This window comes from Lepisosteus oculatus, chromosome 8 (assembly GCF_040954835.1).
Source record: "Lepisosteus oculatus isolate fLepOcu1 chromosome 8, fLepOcu1.hap2, whole genome shotgun sequence".
Lineage (NCBI taxonomy): Eukaryota > Metazoa > Chordata > Actinopteri > Semionotiformes > Lepisosteidae > Lepisosteus > Lepisosteus oculatus.
The window spans coordinates 37635954-37660745 of record NC_090703.1 but is presented as its reverse complement, the minus strand read 5'-3'; the positions used below and the strand labels follow the sequence as shown (position 1 = coordinate 37660745).

Sequence of the window (24792 nt, the reverse complement as noted above, 5' to 3'; positions counted from 1 at the left end):
ATGTAAACTCTGCATTGACATTACCATCCTACATATTCCGAAACTGCTGTTTCAGGCAAGCGTAAAGCTGTGTTTGGATCTGTGAATAGCTTGTAAGGTAAAAACGTCCTGTTCCCTCTCACAGCCACAGGGTAGAGCTGTTATACCACAGCTTAATCTGTACAAAGATGGGACGCAGAGTTAATTGTCATGTGTGTGTTTTAATACTGAAGCTTCCATGGAACTAACCTGTAAAGGAAGTGCTGATAATAATCAGGCATTAGTATTACTTCACCACACACCAGACACAAATCACTTCAGTCTGTGCCTGCTTTCTTCAGGGTAAGTTCTTTCCTGATTTTAAAGTGTGTGAAACAAGCCAACAAGTAAATTTCAAATGAATTGTTTTTTTTTATCCATTTTTTTGCGTTTGTATATGATCTTTATCATATTTTGGTTTTAGCAGAATTAGAGTTTTGTAATGAGAGGTGGAATTAAAGAAGGATGTGTGCTTCAAGTAAATCATTGTCAACCTACAGTTGTAAGGTTAAATAACAATGCAACATGGTAACAACATGGTAATGTTAAAATATTTTAAGGATATAAATAGTTCTGTGTATCTATTTTTATACATTGAAATACCAGATATTGAAACAATGTTATTTGACATAAATGTAAAGTTCTTTCTTTATGTAGTCTAGTTACATTATTTATTTATAATGCATTCTTGTTGTTTTAACAGAAGGCTTAAGGTGTTTTTTTTAATTGAAAACTTTTTGTTGGGTGTGTGCAGAGATGTACATACTATATTTACACTGAAGAATACTTACAGCCTTTTGAATTCAGCTTGCATTGCTTATTCAAGTTTTCTACTTCTGCTGCCTAGAGAAAAATGCAGATCACTTTCAGAAGTGCCAATGATATTATATATTTGACAATATAGAGCCCTAGCAAGGAATGAAAACATTTTTTGAAAATAATGCATGTTACTTATAAAAACAGTTAGGAATATGTTGCTTCATTCAAATGTTTGCTTTTCAGTATATCAGCTCTCTATAGAACTGTCCCAGCTACAGTACGTACTATTGAGCTATATGAATTTTAAAAGGAAGAAAAAATCTTGATAATTTTAATGGAATTAATTTTATGGAACATAAGGGTAGTGGCTGGTCATTTGTTAATGGTCTTTGGTGGCACAACTTGTGCTCAGACTTCACTTGTAGTGACGTGCATTGTAAGACATATTGAAAATAAAATGTTTCAAAAAAATATTTGTACAACGGCTGCTTTGTGCTTAGTCCTGTCTTTTGTTTTGCAACTCTTTTACCATGGGTTGATGCAAATGGTGAATCATCTAGAAAATATGTGTTGACACTGCTACTATTGTCATGCACAAATACAGTAATGCGTGCGCTAGAACGATGCCTCTGATAAAACAGACACAGATGTTTAATGCTTATAGTTTCCTGAAGGTGCTAACTGATCTAGTTTTTTTATTCTTCATTTTATTAGAGACCCTATAAGTACGTCAGTATTAAATTTGACTTCACTAGGAATGGCAACACCCAAGAATAAAGTGACCTGAGAGGATTATGGAGCGTTTAGTGAATTGAACTTGGTTGTTGTAATCCTTCCCAAAGTTTCATTACAAACTCCATTTAAATTGATTTCCAGTGTGGGGAGGTGTGATGTGTCAAGAGGCTTCAGTCTTTTATCCTGTTTATACTTTGTCCTGTCATTGAATGCTTGATAGATGGGATATGAAGCATACCAGTGTGCTGTTGTATAATCTAGTGATCAGTGTTGAATATCTAATTGGATTTAAACCAAGGCTCAATAGAAAGCCAAGAAAAAGCTGAATTGTCTGGGACACACAGTGTCTGAGGGTTCAGACCCTCCTGATGATTTCTTTATCTAGATATCCTGCTGAACCTGCTTGCTGTGACCTTGTTTTGGATAAAGTGGATAGCCTCATACTGAAAAGTAAATTATAGCCTGAAGCTACTGTATATCTTACTCCTAACTGGCTAACCTCTAATGCTAATGGAAGATCTCCTGGGAAAGCTAAGGTTGCTGCTGGAAGGTGTGTTAGTGAAACAAGTAGAGAGTGCTCACCGTGCGGAAAAAGACCCATATGCGTAGCGGCGAGACGGGAAAAAGGCCCGGGCTCATAGTGCAAAGAGTTCAGGAATACCGTATAGAAACCTATGCCCTCAGGGAGGGGACGTGGGGCGCCCTGGTGCTAGGCGGGTCTCAGGACATCCGAACGTCAATGCTGAGCGAATGACAGAGTGCAAGACCCGGAAATATATAGCCCAAGGGAAAGAGAGGGACAGGAAGGACAGCAGACCGGAAACTAGGGACAGGACAGAGAAGGAGCGCCCTCTGGCTGCAGAGGGCGTGACAGGTGCTGCCCTTCAGATGAGATGTAAAACTAAGGTCTTGACTTGATGTGGTCATTTAAAATTCAAATTTTCTTAAAAAGAGCAGGGTTGTTAACTTCAGTGTCCTGGCCAAATTTCCCCGTGGCCTTTACCCTTTTACCATGGCCTCCAAATAATCCCATTACTTCATTATTCTGTTCTCCTCCCCACTGATGTGTGGTGAATGTACTAGTGCTACACATTGGTGGTGGTGGAGGGGAGTCCCCATTACCTGTAAAGCACATTGAGTGGAGTGTCCAGAAAAGCGCTATGTACTGTAAAAGCAAGGAATTTATTATTGTTATAATTATTTGAGAAAAACACAACATTTAGGCTAATTAAGGTGTGTGTAGGAATGAGAGCAGAAATTTGAGGCAAATGGTTGGATAAGGTGAAAGAAGAAAGATAATATTGGATAAGATGGAAAGGTGGAAAGGGGTCTTACAGATGGAAATATGGCACATTCTGGGTGTAAAGAAGGTAGAAAATATGTAGATAAATAGATTGATTTAAGAATAAATTAGTTCAGTTCAGTTAAATTAGATCATTGAGAGAAGGTGGAAAGTTTGAAACCTGGTAAACTCTACATTCATTCCAAACTAGGAGTTTTTGAATCTCTGTTAAAGGATGCAGTCAGTGTACTCAAGGCCAAAGAGGTAAAATGAGAAAATACTGTATCATCTTGGAAAGATCTTTGATCCTCACTTCTTTCAGTTATTCCCAGGAAATGTTGGCCAGTCTTCTTACTGTTATGCAAGTGTACTTTGGCAGGGCATGTTCTGCAAGATATCTCGATGTTCCCATAAGTAAGAAGATGAATTTTAATATAGAAAATGTGTGAAGTTAACTATTTAATTGTGTAACAGGATTACAGTCTGGGTGGGACACCAGTCCACCACAGGGCAGACAATTAATTGAACTAACGAGTTTCTTGATTGAAACTACTCAATAGTTATCATCTTAAATTTCTCATGAAATGTAATAATGCAGCAGGTCTGCCACATCACTGTGCATTGAGATGTTGGTGCCATTATGTTATTGTACCAACAATGCTTTAAGGGAATTGATCTAGAGAAAACTTGCTCCCAAACAAATTTTGAATAACATAAATTGATGTAATTAATACGAAATAAAATATTAAAATGTGAACAAAAATGCTTAAAATCATTTTTGAATATTTTTCTTTTGTCTAATAAAGTTTATGTGGCATAGTTCTCTCACTGGAATTTAGTACTTTTATTTAACTTCCCTAGTGTAAAGTTCATTGTATAACATTTGATTTTATCAATTTGTTTTAATTTTTGTTTTCTGTTTTATAAAGTCTAAGTGTGAGAAAAGATTTCAGTGTGGTTGATTTCAGTATACCATGCATATGAGCTACGAAGACAATATTGTAAAGACAGTCTATTTGGGTTTTTTCCTGTCAAAAAGTTATCTTCCCTTCCTGTTCTCCTGATTACTTTAAGCGTTTGTTGGAATGTAAAATAAATTGCTGATATTGAACTTTATAGTATAAGCCAGGAGAAGGATTCCACTGATTTAATCATCTTTTATGAGATCAGCATAGTATATACTGTAAATGGTTTTCATCTAGGTCCAGGACGAACTGTCTTGTGTTTCACTCCAGATAAGTTCTTAATCACAGGATTATTAATACTACCTGGGGCATATTTGTGAATTTGCTCTCAGTTCTTAAAACAATTGGGATTTGTATTTAGTATCAACCCTGTATCAATCTCTGAGTCTTAGAGCTGACTGTAAGCTGCCAAAATTTTAACCAACTGGACTTGTGCAGAAGAAAAATAAAACACTCATCGTAGAAGTGTTTGGTCCATTGTCATTTCCACTAATTTCAATTACACAAGATTTTGGAAACAATACCCTCAACTCAAGACTGAGTACAGAAAACAACCAATCAGATCAATTAAAGTAATCAACTACCACATTCTCCCTGTGTTTGCATGGATTTACTCCAGGTGCTACCGTTTCCTCCCACAGTCAAAAGACATATGTACGGCTCTGGAGTAAGTGTGTGCATGTTTGTGTATGTGTATGCCCTGCAATGGGCTGACATCTCATCCAGGTTGTATCCTGCTTTGAATTTGTGTTTTACCGGAATAAGACATTGATGCATTGATGAATATATACTTGTGATTAAGTATGCAGTTTGGAGCAGTGATGTGAAAAACGTTCAAATTGTCACCTCAATGGTGTAACCCTTTCTTTTTCTGGTTCATTTCAACAGTTATTGTAGATATTTAAGTCATGAAGTTCAAAGCCACTTTGAAGATTGCAGTGTCTTTGATAATCACAATGTACTGGAAAGCATGCATGGCATCCAATAAAATTGCAGGTAAGCATCTCTTGGACATTTCATTAGAAACCTGGATTTCATTAAGAAAAGAGTAGAGTATTTGACTAATCCAACTCAATACTTGTTGCCCATCCAAAATGGTTTTGATTTTGAGTCTACTTGCAAAAATCATTTAACGAAGATTGCTTACATGGGCATATTTATTAATTAGACATTATATAAGACATTTTACAATCAAAAATACAATTGCAACATAAATAATAGAATATAGAAAACATAAACCTATATATAGAAAACAGTATTGTTTGTGGGTGAAAGCAAGTAGCGGAGTACTGGTGGTCACACTAAATGTCTTGCTAATTGTCGTTATTGTGGCAACACTAATTTGCCAGTCAAGCTCTTCGGTAATAAAAACTAAATAAAAATAAAGCTGTTTGAGATTGAATTTTAAGAATAAGAGGACTGCCAGGAACCGAGTAAAACTAGAGTAGACAAATGGAGACACCGAGAGATAGGATAATGAAGAGAATAGATAATATCAAAATTACTAAATTGCATTAAAGTAAAAACGGCAGCCAATGAGAAATCAGCATATTGACTGCAGCCCACAGTGTGCATTAAAATAACTTGTACTGTATGCTCAAAGGCTGATGCCCTGTCCAGGGTGTACTCTGCATTGAGATTGCTGGTTGTCAGGATAGGCACTGGTTCCTCCGAGACCCTTAATTGAAAGAAGTGGTTAGAAATTGGATGGTTAAATGGATGTTTTTTTGTTTAAATCCAATTAGTGGTGTTTTGTACTGTCTTTGTGCATCAGTAAAAGAGTTACTTCGTTATATAAAAAACTCAAAGGAACATGAAATGACAAGCATGCCCACCAGACTTTGTCAAGAGATCCAATGGCACTAATTGGTAAAAAAAAATTGTAGATTAAATACTTTATGTGACTGTATAATGCAGTATTAGGCAACTATTACTGTTACTATAATAGACTTTTCCAAGGTCTTCCTGCTGTTTTAAAGTTGTAACCTTTAAAAAAAGTGAAAACAGTTTGAATCAAATCAAAAGTACTGTATATCTCAATTTAGTTTCAGTTGACCCTCCAACCAACCTACAGATACTTGATCCTGGATACCTTGGACATCTTCACATTACATGGCAACCCCCTGCCAGCCTGGAAAATGTGAAAAACTGTTCAGTGCGATTTCAGCTTCAATATTTCAGCACCTCTGAAGGAAGATGGGTGGTAAGAAAATTATTCAAAATGTACCTAGAACTGAAAATTGGGCAAGATTAAAAGGATACTGGATGGAAAATGTCAAAATGTTAGTACGGTATGTAGATATTGGATGTGTTATATCTGTACTGGCCTGCTTCATTAATACAGTAAGTGAGTCCAGTTGTGGAACAAAGAAATCCACAGCAGAAGTAACTCTAGACATTCCCCTGACATCTCTCAATAGAACCATGCTAGATTTCCAATAGTTCTGCATTTTTACTCATCTTTTAAAACTGTGATCTGGATCAAATTCATTTTAAAAAATCACAGAGGCTACAACAAGTTGCAAGGTGAAGCAATACTGCAGCACAAGATGTAGTGAAGACAACCAAGGCAAAGTCAATTAGAACTTTTTATAATTCCACTACAGTAAATGCTCAATGCTGTCCACGTAGGGAATACAATGCTGTCCATGAGGGAATACAAAGTTGTCAAAGTTGTCAAGTGGACGAAGTATGCAGTCTGTCACAGAAGGCTCTTCTTCTGAGAATGGATGACACAGCGTCCCGTGGAGGTTTATAGTTTGGACCCTATGTGGAGTGGCATTACCAAGAAAAGACAGGAGACGGATTTCTGGAAAACACACTCGGGTTTATTAATGGTGGAAGAATTCAGTGACAGTTTGTGTTCTGGTGCTCAGGAAAATAAACAAGGCATGCAAGTCCAGGCGAATTCACATGGAAATTCAGGGTACAGTCCATAACTCCAGGCCGGGAAATCCATCCATCCAGACACACAGGAAACATAAACAATCCAGGAAGGCACTGGGCCAGGTTAATCTGGCCCTGGGCTCAGTGGTCAGGATGTCTCTGGTAAGGCCTAGGTCCTCTGGTTGTAACGAAAGCATTCTTTCCAGACCCTATGCGGACGACACAATCCGGGGTAGAGTTAAGGAAATACATTAAGGAAAAAGGCATGCAGGAAGCGGGGATGAAAACAGGGGGGCGTGTCCATGAAGTGCTGGTGGTCAGGGGAGGTGTGGCCGAGGCAAACGATCCAAAACAGAGTCCAATGCAAAACCCAGGACAAAAGCAAAAGGTCCAAAGCCGGGCGGTCCATCCGAGACTGACAATTAAAAATGGGAACCAGGTCGGAACCAGCAGGGGGAACGGGAACAGGAACAGAAACTTAAAACCATAACGGAGCCAGGCGCATCCAGGTCCCGGGCTCACACAATACGGAAACGAGAGCAAAGCCCCGAATGGAGTGGGCGTCTGGCTTTTAAGGGGGGCTGGAAGGAGGTTGGAACAAGGGGCAGGTGCACAAAATCAGGTCCGAAGTGAAAGAGCCGGAGTGCCCTTAAGGAGGAGGTACTATAATCGTGACACAGGCGTCTCCATAGGCAGGCCTTCAGATCCATGTTCCAATGTTGAGCCCTGGCCACAGGATTACCTAGGCTTATATACAAAAGTCCTAACAATACACACCAGGAGCTAATCCAGACATCAGACTAACATAAATCTCAGGAAAGGTTAGAGTGCCCTCTAAAGGAGGGATGTCAACCCTGACACTATCCTGTTGGTTAAGTAGCTTCTTGCACTCTGAATTGTACTTCTTCTTGGTGTTTGTGTTCAGCTGCAAATTGCTGATATTAAACCCATAAGAATATCTGAATAGAAGCAGTAGCCAGGTCTTCGGTTACCTTCACTTGTTAGAGAGAAGTGCACTAACAATTATGCTACATGTGAGATTACTTGCATTAGCCATCTTTCCCTTTGCAAACCACAATACAGAGAATACAAGCTGCTTTTACTTGCAAACAATGTATTCAAAACAAATGAAAAATGATTGTGCCTCAAAGATTGTTCCAAGCATTTGATGGTGTAAAGAGCCACAGCAGTACTGTATATACAATTGCTTCAGTTTTGCAAAATTTTAGCAACTGGAAATTCACTTAATGCTTTATAGTTACAGAATATTCCCTGTTAATTTAACAAAATATGTACATTTCAAATTTGAAATAAGGACAAAGCAGAATAATGAAGTAATTGTAATGTTTCTGGTCAAGATTATATTAATCTGATATCCAGCAATCCTATTCTATGGAATAAATGTATACTTTATTCAAAGAGGTGCTAAAATAGCAGGAAATAATATTAATATTTTGTTATCTTGAAACGTATTCAAGAACAATTGCTGTGTTCATATTTCAAAAGATTGCTTAAAGCTGTATAACTAATAGCTCATGTAACAACACCCTACTGTACAATTATGAGAAGATGGCCTTGTGCTGTTTTTATAGCCATAATCTAACATTATCAGCCCAGAGGGAGATGCTGTTACTGTTTTTGACATTACTGTTTTTCTCTAAATTCTACATGTGTTTTGTGTCATACAGTACCTTGCATCAGACATTATATACTGTATAAAAAATGACTGTAGAGTAAAACAGTGGCAACAATAAGAGTGGATATGCTCTGTGATCTGATTCAATGTAGCACAGAGGTTATGGCTCTGGACTAATGATGGAAAGCTTTTGAGTTCATATCCTAGGAGGGATGCAGTTTGTTATACCTATGTGCATGTCCTTCCAGTGATAGCAGGTTGCATAAGCAAATTCTGTAGCTATATACTGTACATGTAAGTATATAAATGTAGCTATATAAATGACATTGTCTTCCAAATTATTTATTTATTAAATAAGTATAGAGGGAGTCCAGGTCTCCATGAACAAAAGCAGATTTCATTAACTTCTAAACCATTCATATGACTGTGTGGATTTTTGTCTATGGAACTGCTAAGACACAGAATCAATACGTTCATCAGTAAGTGACAGCACAGAGTAGACATATCTGTAATAGTCCTTATGCTAGTCAGTCAAATCACTTTGTTATCCTAGTCTTAGACAAGGCAGCTTTTTTTGTTTGTCCGATCCATCTCTCTTTCTAATCATGTCTAATCATCATCCTGTATTGTGCTTCATCCAATTTACCAGAATGCACTCTTTTCTAATACAGACAATCAGAACTAAAAATTTCAACTACAGTGCACAGTTTGACCTTGGGAAAGAAGTTCAAGTTAAGATCCAGACTTTGTTGAGAGGACAGTGCTCTAATGGAACAGATGTGCTAAGCTTGCCAGCTGAAAAAACAGTACTGCCTTCCAGGAATGGTAGGTCAATGACTTTTGGAATTAAGCCATAATATACTTTACCAGTTCCTAGGAATCAAATTAAATTACATAAACAAACCAATGAACATCAAATAAATGCTGATTCCAATAAATGTTTAATACTTATAATTATGAGAAAACATAAACTCTGAAGTCAACATTTGCTAAAAATATCCTTAAAGTCATTTTCATATCTCTTTTTCCCAAAACCTCTCAGGGACTGGGTATCTGTGAATTATTTCATTACAGCCAAAATCAATGGCTATTGTATTGTATATTCCTTTGTTGGGTAAGAAAAACATAATCAGATTTATATTTTCTAATGAAGAATTAATTGATATCATTAATAAAAGCAAAGTTTCTTTTATTAATCATTACATTATATCATTAGGTTAAAGCAGAAAAATATTTGATTCTTTCTTAAACCACCAAAATGTTTTTATTTATACAGGATCATCAGAATCCAAGATTAAAGATTTCAGATGTATTTTCTATTACCGGGAGTATATGGAATGCACATGGGTGAAGGGAAATGAAGTCCAACCTCAGTCTGAGTACTTCTTGTTTTATTGGTATGTTTCATTTTTTTTTAAATGAAGCTATTTAGTCAAGTAAAAGTGAAACAAAGAATGTATTCAGGCTTTTTGCCAAGTTAAAATAAATGGCCAAGTTAAACTTTTGTTTTCAGTTAATAATTTAAAGTCATTGATATCTTAGTGTTTTCTTTTCAATTTAGCAAGGACCAGTTAGTATGTCTGTTAATACAGTTAATGTTAATGTCATCGGAAGTTTGGATCTGCCCTTGTGAAAGCTGTAATGCTCACAAACACCCGCAGCTTTATACAGGTTTGATTAGTAATTTACAGCATGTCACAACTGTGAGCCTGCATTCAAGACAGAACGCAAAAAGTGTCTGAAGCCTTGGAAGTATTATAGAATGGGCTTTGAAAGACCAGTGTAAAGTAAGATGCAACCAATATAATCATGGAAAATGCTGATGACTAGTGAGGGGACTAATGTTACGTGGCACAATGCCTAGAGTATGGGCTATTTTGATTGCCATCAAGGGATACATTTTCATGAGAAAACATTTTTCCTTGTCCATCTTTTAATTCCACAACCAGTATAAACATGTCAGCAATTAAAAGATTAATATAATTCCCTGTCAATGTTCTCAAAAAGGCAATAATGAAAGTAAGTTAAATTGTATTAACTTAAATGAATAGCTGACAATGCCCTTTGCACTTTTTACTAGGCATAATGGAATGGATCAAGCAATGGAGTGTCCTAAATATATCAAGTCCAATGGATTTAATGTTGGGTGCAACTTTTCCAGTAAAGAGCTTGTTGAGTTTGCTGAATTCAACATATGTGTGAATGGTTCTTCAGCCAAATCACCCATGAGAGCTGCATATTTCACACTGAAACCACAGAATCTTGGTAAGTAAAAAAGCTGCAGATCATCAACACATCACTTTCAAAAACGATCTAGCGTTTTTGGGACATTGTGGACAGAATGCCAGTCCATCACAGGGAACACACAGACACAAACATTCTTACGACAAGGGACAATTTTAGATAAGAGAATTAACCTACAGTACCAGTATGTCTTTGAACTGTGGTCGGAAACCGCAGGAAACCCGAGGAACAAGAAAAAACTTTTCTGGACAGATCATGCAACTCCATGTACTGTAGATAGCACCCCAGAATTTAAACCAGTGCTGCTATCCTAAACACTGTGGCACCATTCCACCCCAAAAGCTGAACAGAATTGAGAAACACACGCAAATACAGTGCATATACCTTTATATCTTATACTGTATGTGTGTGTACCTGAAAAGTTTGAAAAACATGTAGTTTGTCTGTTCTCCATGTAATTGTGTGGGTTTTTCTCTGGTTGCTCCAGTTCCAAAGACATACTGGTTAATTGGCTTTAGGTAAATTGGCCCAACCTGAGAGTGTGCGTGTTTGTGTCTCTGTACAATGTGCTCTGTGATGGACTGGTGTCCCATCCAGGGTTTACTGCTTCCTGAGAAAGTCTCCTGCTCCCTCTCCCAACACTTTGCTGGATAAAGCACTTAGAAAATGGAAAGAAATTTGACAGCTGTCTGCAGGGTAAGATCAAGGGCATTTTAAATAATTGCATTTGGTTAGTATAACATCCATCTGTTATTAGAAACTTGCTTATTTGTAATAAGAATTGGTCGTTGGGGTATCATACCCTGATCTAGATACCAATCCATTGCAAGGCACACAAGCACACAAACAAGAAGCACATAGGGACGATTAAGATTAACCCCACCAACATCTCTTCAAGAAACAGTAGGAATCTGGAGCACCAGGAGAAAACTTGCTTGAACACAGAGAGAAAATAGATACAACCCCTGGTCCAGATTTGAACCCAGGACACTAGACCTGGGATGCAGCCAAACTAAATTCCATGCTACCTACCATGCATAGAAAATATATTATATGTGGTTGTGGTTAAATTTGGGCTACAATCAGCAGTCTAGTTCATTTATATCAACTGTCCGTAGTCCTCTCAAGTTCTTTGAAAGTTATATGGCTTGTGCACTTCCTTTAACTATGGGCAATTTCATTGATGCCTTCTTTTGTAAAAATTTATAAATATTTTAATGTTTTCATGATCTACACTACTTTTTATTGGTTCTGGATGGAGAACCCACAATTGTGCAGTCAGTTAGGCTATTTGTAAAGATTTTGTTTGTATGTGTTTTGTTTTTCATGAGTATAATTACAGTGTACAGTATATCACATTTTTTTCTGTTTGCTCTTCTTTATCCAAGTGAAACCAGCTGCCCTTGAGATTCTAAACTTGACAGCAACAGACAATGAGAAAATCCTTTTGGAATGGACACCACCTACAGGAAAAATTCCTAAACATTGCTTGGAGTATGAGGTTCAATATGGGCGTGAAGACAGAGAATGGATGGTAGGCTCTACTATATTTTGCCTTACAGTCAAAAAGAATAGCTTGGAAAGTGTATCCGAGTTCTTGAGTTTTCTTTATAAATTATAACACAGGTATGGCAGTCCAAAGAAATTGCAATTTTAATGTGGAACCCAATATCTGTAAGGATTGCTTTAGATTATATTATTATATTTTCCTATTGGATGGCAAGTGTCACACCAGGATGTCACAAATGGCTCTACAGTGTTGGCTAAGGATGTTTTACTTGATAGGAATTGACCCGACCTGACACAACCGGGACAAATGTTTCATTTGGAGACCCCGTGCAGTTGATTTAGTTTCAATTAATCAGGCTTTGTTTCTTTCATCTAGGATTCATCTAAGAAAGCTAACTTATTAATTACTGAGATTGTCTGTTTGTCTTTTCCTTTATTTCTGCAGAATCACATAATTAAAGAAACAACATTTGCCATTGTTAGCATTGACCAAAGCGAAAAACACTGCTTTCGACTTAGAAGCAGGATGAATATGTTCTGTGCAGACAGCGAAGTCTGGAGTGATTGGAGCAACATTCAGTGTTTCCCTGGTAAACCGCTACAGTTATCCTCGATTGTTTCATTAGGAAGCTATACTGAACAAGTACCATTGTAAACACCAGTTATGAGCTCTTTCCTAGTTTTCCAGGGAAGTAATAATTTATGTAATGCTGTCTTAAACCAGGAATTCTCAGACAAGTTAGGCTGCTGGATCCATCCCAGATACTAAATATACACATAGGATGAATTTAAATAAATACATATAGCATGGGCGATATGGTGGTGCTGTTACTAGCATTGCTGTGTTGCAGTGCTGGGGCCTTGGGTTTAATTTTGGACCCAGGGTACTATCTATGTGGAGTTTGTACTGTATGTTCTTCATGTGCTTATGTGGGTTTCATCAAGGTGCTCCAGTTTCCTCCCACTGTCCAAAGACATACTGGTACAGTAGGTTAATTGGCTTCTGGGAAAACTGGCCCTGGTGTGAGTATGTGTGTTTCTGTGTGTCTGCCCTGTGACTGGTGTCCTGTTGAGGGTGTATCCTGTCATGCACCAGCTGCTTGATGGGATAGGCTCCAAATCCCCATGCAACTCTGAATTGGATGAAGCGTTTAGAAAATGGATGGAATATAAGTCTTTATCTAAACATATTTCTCCTTAGAGACCAAATACAGATGAAAGAAAAATATTTAAAAACTATTTCGCTTTACCATATTTGGTGTACTGTGTTGTCCCCTACGCCCATGTATTACATAAAGCTGATGGATGAATACGTATCCAAAATAAAATAACAATACTAATATTCACAGAAAATATTAAGACAGTACTCTAAAGTTCAGTTCCCTACTCACTGAAAACAGTGACTTACTAGTTACTAGTTTTAAAATAAACTTATAATGACTGGTCTTTGGCATTAATTTAAAAATAACAAATACATCATTTTTCAAATCATTTGTAGGAAATATTAAATCTTAAACTTTTGTTTTTTATTTCTTTGTAGGTGTAATGAAAGAAAAAGACACCGCATCAGAAGCTGTGTTATTCAGCGTGCTGGCTGCTACAACAATTGTCCTGTTCACAGTTTTCCTATGTTTACTGATCAGGAAACGAATGTAAGGATATTACTGTGCATTTTTTCCTTTACCTTTTGTCCTGGTGTTCATTTTGAAAATAAGAAAAAACTGCCCTTGTTTGAACAAAATATTGTAATAGAATGCTTCCTTTCTATATAAAAGCACTATATAAGTGTAAGCAATCATTATAATTAATTATTACAAGATTACAGGACTGTACAGAAGGTATAAATTAAAAACAAACTGCTTCTTGTCACAAGGATAAATGGTAAACATTCCTATCAGTCACAAATGAACAACATACAGTACATAACTGACTTACCAATCAACAAATCAATTCAATAACTTTTTCATTAACTATTTTTTCTTCAGTAACTAATATCTTCATTGGGGTAAATGATTGTTTTAACAAAAGACAATGATCCTACATATCACAGAAAGATTAATTTCAAAATTCTGTGACAACATATCATCAACCATTAATCACAAATCTTTGCCCCTACTGTATACTGTACTGTAAAGCAAATTCTAAGAAGGTTTTTACAACACATATAAACTAATAACATCAAACCAAATTAGTTAGTTGGGCCGAAAGGTTCTTCTCTTGTTTGTAACCTTTATTATATTCCTATCAGTTATGAAAACTAAAAATTATCTGATTCTCTAACTGTTTTATTATCTTTTTTGTCTTTCAGGTTCAAACCCAAAGGCATAAAAGATATAAGTCTGCTAGGAGTAGAGAGCAGCCAGAATTGAGACTCTCTGCATTTACCATGAATGATGATTTTTTCCACTTTGAACTTTGCTGTTAGAAAACAGGAGTGTGTTAATGCAGATACTGAACACCACAGCAGATGTTTTGTAAGTGAAGAGCATTAATAAATAAAAAAAAGTTGCTTAATTACCAACGATAAAAAGAAAGATCCTAGGTGGGTTAAAATTAACAACACCTACTAATTAAATTACTTAGATAAAAATTGAATCTGTTATCTACAGTAAGATCATAAAACCGGGAATCCATTCTCAAATACAATGAGTCTTTTGATTTGATTCTGGCAGAGATTGTTGTTGCTGGACACGATAGACATCACTGTTATCACATTTCTTCTCTTGAAATGAAAATTGTTTTCTTTTCATGAGTGTTCAAAAGTGAATGCTGGTTTCTTATGCACTCTAGCAATTCGATATCTAAGTGATGTCATTGTGCAGAATATTGTGAGCAATAGTCATGGAAAATTGCTTAGCAGATAATTCTGCATTGAGTTTTTTTCTTTTGTTTGCTCTTAGAAAAGATGTACTGTACGCTTAACAACGCAACCATTTACTGGATAAAATCCTAAATCTTCAACTAAAACTTCAACATCATTAGATATGTTGTAGCCTAATGACTGATCTCTTGTTTTATGGTTGCATTCAAAACCACAAATGTAAAGGTTTGGTTTGTTTTTGTAAGTTCCTTAAAACTTGACTGAGAGAATGGAAATGGAGTACACTATATAGTATATAATACACTACACTATATTGATATAGATTTAGTTTTCTGTGTCCAGTAGATTTTGTGCAGATTATGTTGTCATTCTAAAGCTTTGTTTATTCATTTAATGCTGTACAGATAACTAAGAGATCTGGAATTTCCAGAAAAATGATATACCACAGTTAACTTCACTTTAAACGTCCTCACACTACTTTGCCAAAGTGCCCCAGCTAAGCTTTTATTGTGACATTGTTGAAACAGTAAACCGAAATGTCTGTATCAACTTCAGATCCTGGATAAAGATGATTCCTCAAAATGATTTCAATATTCATAGACTATAATACTAGAAGGGAAGACCTGGGTGGCAGACTTACTGTGTATACACAGGCAAGTGAAAGTGTGAGAGATTAAGATCTAACCTTCTTCCTGAACTTCTTTTATAAATTCCATTAATTACCATTAGTTGTTTTCCTGTCCCAACAAGGTTGTTATCATCACCAGGCTGTTGCACAGTATCCCACACAGATTGTGTTTAACCTTAAAAAGGAGTGAAATACAGTAAGATTTAGATTGCAGTGAGAAAAAAAGAGCTGTGCAGTCTAATCATTAGCTTTGACTGATGAATCCTGGAAACCTTTTGGAATGCTGCCTGACCATTCCATCGAAAACATTGATTATAACGATTGCTGCTGTTGCTGTTTTAAAAAGGACCAACAACAGCTTGTGGTGGTATTCATAAAATCTTTTGAAAAAATACATGATAATAAGAAACACATTATTTGCCTAGCACCAATTGAAAAGTTTTTCTAAAGGTATAAATAGAATGTTCCTAATCCCATTCATACTAGCATGTTTTATGCCTTTTATACCTACCCAAATAGAGGTTATCCACCTTTATACAACATGTTGTTTCCTGTTTTATAATTAGTCCTCAAGCCATGTGTGTACATTACTTTGTACTCATGTGGTGTTTAATTTAAGAATTAACTTTTTGTGAGACTAAAGTTTACAGCAAAATTAACAATTTTAACCAAATCTTTTGTAAATCTCCATAATGTCATGTTCACTCATGTTATCAACTGCTCAAGTTGATTATTTCATTAATTCTGGTACGTTTAATAGGATCCAGCCTGTCTTAACCCACACTGTCAGTCTCTTAACAGTGCAGTTGTTTTTAAGTATTTTTCTAATGTACTGTAGCTCTAACTCTCATTTCCTAAAATTTACATATTCTAATGTAAGAGCCTGCATGAAACATTATTTACCATGTTACTCATTTCATTTTCATCTATTATCTTACAAATATTCTCCGTTGCTTGGTATTATAGTCTATGAATATTGAAATCATTTTAAGGAATCATCTTTAGAATGCTCTCTGCCTTCTTATTGTTTTCACAATTTTTCTATTAAACTATACAGGTTATGTTTACCTAGACTTGATCTTTTTGTTTTAAGTATAAAGTTTGTGAGCTTTAACATTATGATTTAGAAGTATAATCGTCCTTCTTCTATTATCTGTAATAATCTGTAAATCCATCAGCTCCAACTTCACAACACAGGCTTCGTTCCTTTATAGCCAGCTTTTCTCAAATTAATCACAAACGTTTGAGATTTAAAGTATACTGTAAATACATCACCATATTAAAGTCATAATTACCAAGTGGTTTCAATCTGTTACCTGTTATCTTAATTATATCCTGGTTGCTTGAAACCACCAAATCCACAAGACCATCTTTTCTCTTTGAAACCTTTACAAACCGGCCTAAGAAGCAATCATTAAACACCTCAGCCTGTTTCAGCTTCTGTGTGCCTCATCATTTATGTGTGAAAATTGAAATCTCACAGCCATGTAACAGACACATGCTATTATCATGTAACCATTACTGAAGTCTTTCACAAAAAAGACAACCAGGTGCATTAATTTACTTCACCCTTTGTTTAAATGCCCACTAAATGATTACGATGAATACTTTATCATAAAGCACTTTGCATCATGAAGATTAATATTGCTCAACAGTAAAATTAATGATTTGCCGAAATATATATTTGTGGGTTTGCAAATATGGATTCATTTACACAAATAAATTATACTTCATTTATACAAACGGGTCATTACATCAAATAAAATGTTATGCAGTTAGTTTCTTTACAGACTGCAGGCTTTAATGGGCGTATGGTTTTATTTTTCATGTTTATTAATTCCATCTACTATGTGAATATTAACAACACAAAATCTCTAAAACATTAATTGCATATTGCACCCTGAATTCAACACAGTTAGCTTATATATGAGTTGTTACATATTTTATGTTTGACAGATATAGGTATTTTATTTCAAGATGAAAAAATATAAATTAGATAACTGACGAGGCACTTTTACAAATTTACTTAGTGCTGTGTATTAAAATATTATTCCAAAATTAATTCAAAACATATTAACATAAATTATGTAACACTCTAAATACAATATTGTATAGTATTTGAGTATTCCACATACAGAAAATTATCAGAATTGCCGATGTTCTTGCCAGCCTTATTTAATTTGTGTTTTTATCTTTCTAAGCTTTGGAATATGTATTTGTCACCTATTTATTGCAGAAAATTGTCATGGTTAAAAACAGGATATATTTTTGTAACTTCCACATATTGATTGTTGGACCTAACTGTATTATTTCAAAAACACATTGTTAAATAAATTATTAATATTGCTTTAGCAAACCATTTTGGTGCTTTTTAAATCTGTATTGTCATGTCATGTCATTTGCCAAACTGCTTTAAATCATGTTATAGGTTTATTCCATGCTGAAAAAAAGAAGAAAGAGAACACAACGTTTCGGCCGTGGAGCCTTCTTCAGGTGTGAGAGAGACAGGGCAGTAGGCAAAGGTAAAGTAGCGGGAGAACAAAGGTTGGGAGGGAGGAGGAGTGAGAGGCGGGAGCAGGGGACAGAAAGAGAGGCCAATCAAGAGGTGTGAAGTCAGAATGGGTGCAGAGAGGTGTGAAATGATCTTTGATCTTTAATCAATGATAAGGGAGCCAGGGGAAAGTTCCAAAGCAGGAATACAGGATGTGTGAAAAAATAGGGTTGCTATTATCCATTTGAACAAGACACAAACCAAGGAAGTCAAGAAGTATAATTATAAATAATTAATCTATTTTCCAATTGCTTCTTCCAATACAGGGGTTACAGGGGATACAGAGCCTATCCCAGCAAGAAATGGGCATAAGTCACAGAACACACCACACAGGAGACCAGTCCATCACAGGGAAGACACACAAACAGACATATTTATATGAGAGCCAATTTTTCCAGAAATATTTTTAATTCACCCGTGTGTTTTTGCAATATGGGAGACAACCGGGGCACCCAGACCAAATCCACACAAACAAAGGGAGAACATATGAAGTCCACATACTGTAGATAGCATCCCAGGTCAGGATTTGAACCCAGAGCCCCCATACTGCCCAAATAAAACTTGTATTTAACAACACCCATTAATTGAAGATGATTATATTTCTAGCAGCAAGAAATTATTTCTATTTTATTCTGTAAGGAAAATTTGTTTTTCCAACTTTACCCTCATAATGGGTTCCCATCATGAAAACTATCCAAACTGGAAGTACTGCAGGATTAAATTAGGAACTATAAAAAGAAAATAGACAAGGACAAGGAAAGAAGAAAAAACTGTATCAACTCAGCTGTGGCTGCTAAACTGAATATTTGCTCAAGTGTATTTCTCCATTCAGTGGAAGTTTCATTTCACACCTCTCTGCACCCATTCTGACTTCACACCTCTTGATTGGCCTCTCTTTCTGTCCCCTGCTCCCGCCTCTCACTCCTCCTCCCTCCCAACCTTTGTTCTCCCGCTACTTTACCTTTGCCTACTGCCCTGTCTCTCTCACACCTGAAGAAGGCTCCACGGCCGAAACGTTGTGTTCTCTTTCTCCTTTTTTTCAGCATGGAATAAACCTAAAACTTGTTCCTTTGCAGCCTACGCATGCTGACGCAGCTACTCACCTGAACTGCTTTAAATCATATTGTGTCACGGGAAGCCAAAGCCTTCCTGGCAAGCTACAAGCTCCATTGGCAGTAGTTACAAGTCTTTTTTTATGTCTCTCAACATATGTTCACACTGTGATCATTCAAGAACATTTATTTACTTCTTGTTAATCCAGTTTAGCTTTAGCCTTGCGTTTTAGTTCATTGCTCTGCTGAAAAGTGAACTTTCCTTCCAATATCTTGCCCCATCCATTTTCCTCTCCAGTTTGACCTGGTGATGCATTGTATACCAAAAACAAATACATGAAATTTGAATTGGAAATTTTCAACAAAACTTTTCTAATTGTATCATGGCTTCTCACAAAAGCATTTGCCACATGTTTGTAGAACCACTTAAATGCTTTAAACTCCCAGATGGATCTGAGATGGGTTTGCCTGTCTGCCATACATGCCAGCTTTGTATAGTGACTGGGATATTGTTGTCTCATGAATATTTTCTCCCATCTCAGAGCCTGACCTCTGTAGCTTTTTGTCACAGTTAACCTGAAAATACATCCTCATCCAGTTTTCTGTTTAGAATGAAGCGCAAGATCTAGGAATATTTTTGCACTGTATACCACTGATAAAGAATCCTGATGTATTTTAAAGATAATTATATATCACATGAATTGGAGAGGAAGCTGGCAGCATTGCAAAAGAATGGGAAAGACATGAGTAAAGGTTACAAAAACTGATGCCAGCAGTACCTAAGAGATGCCAAGATGTGATTCAGTGAAAGGTACTGTAACCTTAGAATTCATTCCCAGTTCAGTTAACATTTATTTAGCCATGTGGAGGACAGATGAGCAAGTCACTTTTTAATTGCTTTTTGCAAACGAAATCTTTAGCACATATTTTTCTTGATGCCATTCCAAACTATTTTAATGAGGTGTTGTTACGTCCCAGTGTGTGTTCTGTGTGTGTTTTTTCTGTTATGTCCACACTGCTGACCCTTGATTGTTCTCCCTTCCCCATTGGCCAACCATCACACCACTGTTTCAATATGATGTCATCATCAATCAGCCCTCAGCCAATCAGAACACATCTTATTCAGCATATAACATGGAGGTTTTCAGCAAGGAGAGGCCTTTCAGTTGACTTCGGTCCCATTTGGTTTTGGTTATCGCGTCGCGTTGCTTCTGGTTATTGCTTCGGCTTCGTTTGTTGGTTTGTTTTGCTTTGTATGTGTGTGTATTTTCGTATAGCTTCGGCTTTGTTGTTTTGTTGGTTTTTTGTTAGTTTCTTTGTACTTCCGTTTGTTTGTGTGTTCATCCTTGTTTTGTTACATTACCTTGCTCCAGTGTTACATGTTCAACTTTTGTGTTCTTTTGTACCCTGCTCCTGTTTATTACTCTTGTTTTCCCTTATTTGTATTCCTGGTTCACTTGTGTTTTTGTGTGAACTTTTATATATAAGGTCAGTTTAGGTTGTTGGGTACACTTTACACACTTACTGTAGTTGATTTTGTATTAGTACACTAGGTTAGTACGGGTGAGTGCCATTTGTCTTGTATGGTTTTGGGTAGTCAGTGCAGATTAGATAGGGTTTCGAAGATGCTGAAGACCGAATGTTTCAGGTTTTCTTTTGTAGTCAGATTAGCTTTCCCTCACTTTCCTAGCCAGCTCCATTTTGTTTGTTATTTTCTTTCCTTTGGCACCACTCTAGTTCCTTACCCTTATCACGCTTCCTAGTCCCTCACCAAAACCCCCCTGCTTCCAAAATAATTATCCTAAATGTTACACCCCTTTTCCCCTAGACACTTGGGGTTGTAACAGGTGTGTTGCAATGAAATGACTTAATATTTTCAAACCATAATTATGAACTTTAATGGATAAGACAGAAAATTCTAGAGTATTATTTTTATTTTTACAGTCATAGGTAAAATAGGGATACAACAGATTTGTACCTGGTATTATTGTATGTGTCTGTTATGGATAAGCTTTGTGTATATTACTGGTAAAAAAGGGAGGTTATTTACAATCACTCCTCTTAGTGAACAGCTCAAGGGGAAATACAATGATCCATTATCTAAGGGTTGTACAAAGGTCTCCAGCATCTTATCTTCAGAACTGCTTCACAGTAGCCTAATTCATTAAATGTATGAAAAGTTCAGGTTTCATCAGACATTCAACATCTACAGGGTAGGTACTGTAGTTTAGTACTCACAAAATATATATATATACTGTATATAGGTTTCCACACCCAGTAACTTAAACGTTATTACTTTTTAGGCAAGGATAAAGGCAAACATTAAGAACAAAGGTATTTATTGAGGTATGTTTTTATTTAAGACAATTGACAATTAAATAAAAGATAAGTACCCAATTCTGATATCTACATTGTAGAAGCCTTATAGCAGAGGTGTTTAAAGTTTCAGGAAAAATGTTTTCATTTAATCTCAGCCTACAACCTCCTGGTTCCACTAAATGACCCATTTTAACAGCTTTTCTCAGTTCTCAAGATGTTGGTCATTTAAAGAGACCTATAAAAACTGCTTAATATTCTCTCTCTAGTGTGAAGACCCGAACACTCCTGACTTCAAGACTTCATGTCCTGATTTTAACAGAATATTTAAAAAAAAAATGGTGGCTCACAAGAATGGACTGAAGAATGTAATCCAATGAAACTAAGTACTGTTAAAGACATCTGATATGAATTTAATGCAGACTTTATTTGGTATTTTACCGAGTGTGTTTTTGTTAATGTGTCATATGTTTTATACTTATTAGACAGTACTTCTTTAGAATAAAAAATACATTCTCATCATTCAAAGTCTGTCTTTAATGAAATATTGAAATATTTTACTATAAAAATGAGACATGGTCTAAGGGAACACTGGAAACTTTAGATCAGTAGTCCTCATCTCAAGTTCCCAAAGGCCAAAAGTGACCAAAGGACCCTTTGATAAGTATTTTTAAATATTTTATTTCCAGAACAGAATTTGCTATTAATTTGCTGAAAGCAAATTTCTGATTTAAAATGTGCTCTTTTATATGTGAGAAATAGGTTGGCAAATTTTGCACTGGGAGATAAGCTGTCTTGTTATTGACATTATGAGGAACAGAAGTGAGGAAAACTGATGTAGTTGGAGAAAAATGGATAGATTTAATCAATAGTACAAACATCAGTGTGCGAGAGACAGGCTGCCTTTCAAAAGGAATGAGTGAACCTGTTCCTCTTGGAAAATCGAAGTACTCCATACCGTGCCAAATGTCCACTGTATGATATAAAAACATCCTGTGGGTTAGCTGAAAGGCTAACAAAATATTTGCAAGTATGTCATCAAAACTTTTAAATAAAGAGGTGATACAAGTATTGAGGAACTAAGACATATGATAAAGCAATTAGAATAAACCTGCATGGGAGATACTGTACATCTGCAAAAAAACAATAGATCTCTAAGAAGCGGATAAGGAGGCATGTCGCTTCATTATACTTTTTATGAGAAACTGCCAAGGGATCAGAGATCAGTTCTTATCAAAAAGAGATAAAGGTTGTACAGTATAAGATGTTTTTATTAAGATAGTGTCCTCCACTTTACAAGCTATATATATATCAGTGTCTCATTTGAAAATCACCTGGATGACTACTGATTGCCGATATGGACATTCTGCCCTTTTCTGCTTGTTTTTATCACCAAAAATGAGATGTCACTATTTGTTAAAGTTACTCCAGGCATGTTTAAACAGACTCAGTCCTTGGGTTTACTTAACAAGATTCACATTTGTTATACTTACAAATATATACTGTGAGGCAATAAAAAGTATTTCTGTGAGTGAAATACTTTAAGACTCTATGGCGTCTTGTCAAATACAGACCCTTTACTACACTCTGTACCAGTGCTGATCAGACAAAAGCTGCTGTTTGAATGTTCTGGATGGAAGAAACAACTTGGCATAACCATTTGTAAGCACAGAAAGCCATTATTTTCTGTAAAACCACTGAGCAGTGTGAACACAACCTCTTCACAAAATTGTAACACAAAACACATAATGGAGATATTTCATGCATGAAGATCCTCCACAATAGAATCAGAGTTAAGGTGCACAACAGAGATGTGGTAGCTCAGACAGCAAGCGCCTCTAGCTCCTAACTGGAAGGCCCTGGGTTCAATCTCAGGGAAGGGCAAGCAAAGTAGCTTGCTCTAATTCCTTCCAGATGGCTCCCAGGTCCATTCAGCCTGCTTTCCAAATGAGTAGTGGGGGCTAATCTTTCTGGGGGTAACAGGCCAGCTAGAGTGTAATGATGACCACATCACCTCCACCTCCAGTGTTGGATGGTCAAAGAAAAATGGTGGCCCTTTCCCCATGAGCCTTTATGGCCTGAAAAGGGACCTACCTACAGTACTTGTAATGTAAAGACAGAAACCTTGTTGTTCATGTTTTTATATGTTCACATTCCAATCTTCCCAGAAAGTTTGAAAATAAAGTTTAAATTTGTATCCTTTATCTTTACTATTTACAGGAAAATTTCAACATACTGTACAGTATAGTATGTACTATCATTCTTTTTTAGTTCAAAAGAAAGAAAATGCAAAAGTAAAATAAATGTGAATAATATTGATTAATTGATTTTATAATAACAGTACTGCATTTTAAGTTGGAATTTAGTGTGAGAATAAAAACTTTAATATTTTATAGCAATATCTGTTTAAATATTGCAGGATTCTTGCATTCATAACAGCTAATACATTTTTATGTAGTGTATGTAAACTCAGCTGAAAGTGGAGAGCATACAAATGTACTGTAAATAGGTCACAAATGAGAGGAGGTAATTTAGCCAATCAAGCTTGCTTGCTAATATGTGATCTGTGGTATCTCATCCAGCTCTTTCTTGAAGGATATCTTCAAAAGGATGTCTTGTTCCAGACACCCATAACTGTTTGCATAAAAAAGTGCCTTTTATTCTTAATCTTAAATGCACTTCTTCTTATCCATTTGCATTCTCTGGCTCATATTTAACTATTAATCTTAAAGAATTACTATACTGTACATCTGATTAACAGTAAATTAGGTGTTACTTATGTAAGGTACAATTTGAAAATAAAAACTTTCACTAGGAATAATAGAACCTAAGAATTGAGTGTACTGAAAGGATTATGAAGTGTTTTAATTAAACTTTGGCTTAACCAACTTGGCTGGCTGTTAAAGTCCTGGCAATAGGAAAAGGAGGGTGAGGAGTGATGAAGGGGTAGCTGTAGAGGTGGAGAAAGACATACACAAGAGAGATACAGATAACTTATAGTAATTATAATGTTTTATTTGAGGAAATGATGTCTGAAGTAATTGAGAATTACCGACAACAGAGTCTGATTGAGCTTGGTTGCTGTCATCCCTCCCCTATGTTTTGTTATAAACCCCATTTAAATGTCTTAGTTTAAATTCTTTATATCTTCTTTTCAAAAGCTGCCTTTCATGCATCACACGTTCTTTGACAATTCTTACATTTGTCTAGAATTCTTGGGAAATTGTCATTTTCAATTGGTGATAACTGCAGTTAACCTCCCCAATCCCCCCCCCCCCCCCCCCCCCCACAGTGCCCAACTGAGTTATTTTTAATTTTTAAGTCAAAACATAATCCTAATATTACTAAACACTCTTGATAGTCATTCAAAATGTTTTAGCGCCATTAATG

The 24792-nt window shown here is 36.1% G+C and overlaps 1 protein-coding gene across 1 annotated transcript; it reads left to right on the top strand.

Annotated features, from left to right (window-relative positions):
* Positions 1–226: 226 nt before the first annotated feature.
* On the top strand, positions 227–17859 carry il13ra2 (interleukin 13 receptor, alpha 2). The gene is made up of 10 exons (XM_015351104.2): positions 227–321; positions 4648–4755; positions 5805–5962; positions 8953–9106; positions 9558–9678; positions 10362–10546; positions 11914–12059; positions 12480–12624; positions 13575–13686; positions 14343–17859. The coding sequence occupies exons 2-10, from the start codon at positions 4668–4670 to the stop codon at positions 14401–14403; spliced, it is 1170 nt and encodes a 389-aa protein (XP_015206590.2). The 5' UTR covers positions 227–321; positions 4648–4667; the 3' UTR covers positions 14404–17859.
* The last annotated feature ends 6933 nt before the right edge of the window (positions 17860–24792 follow it).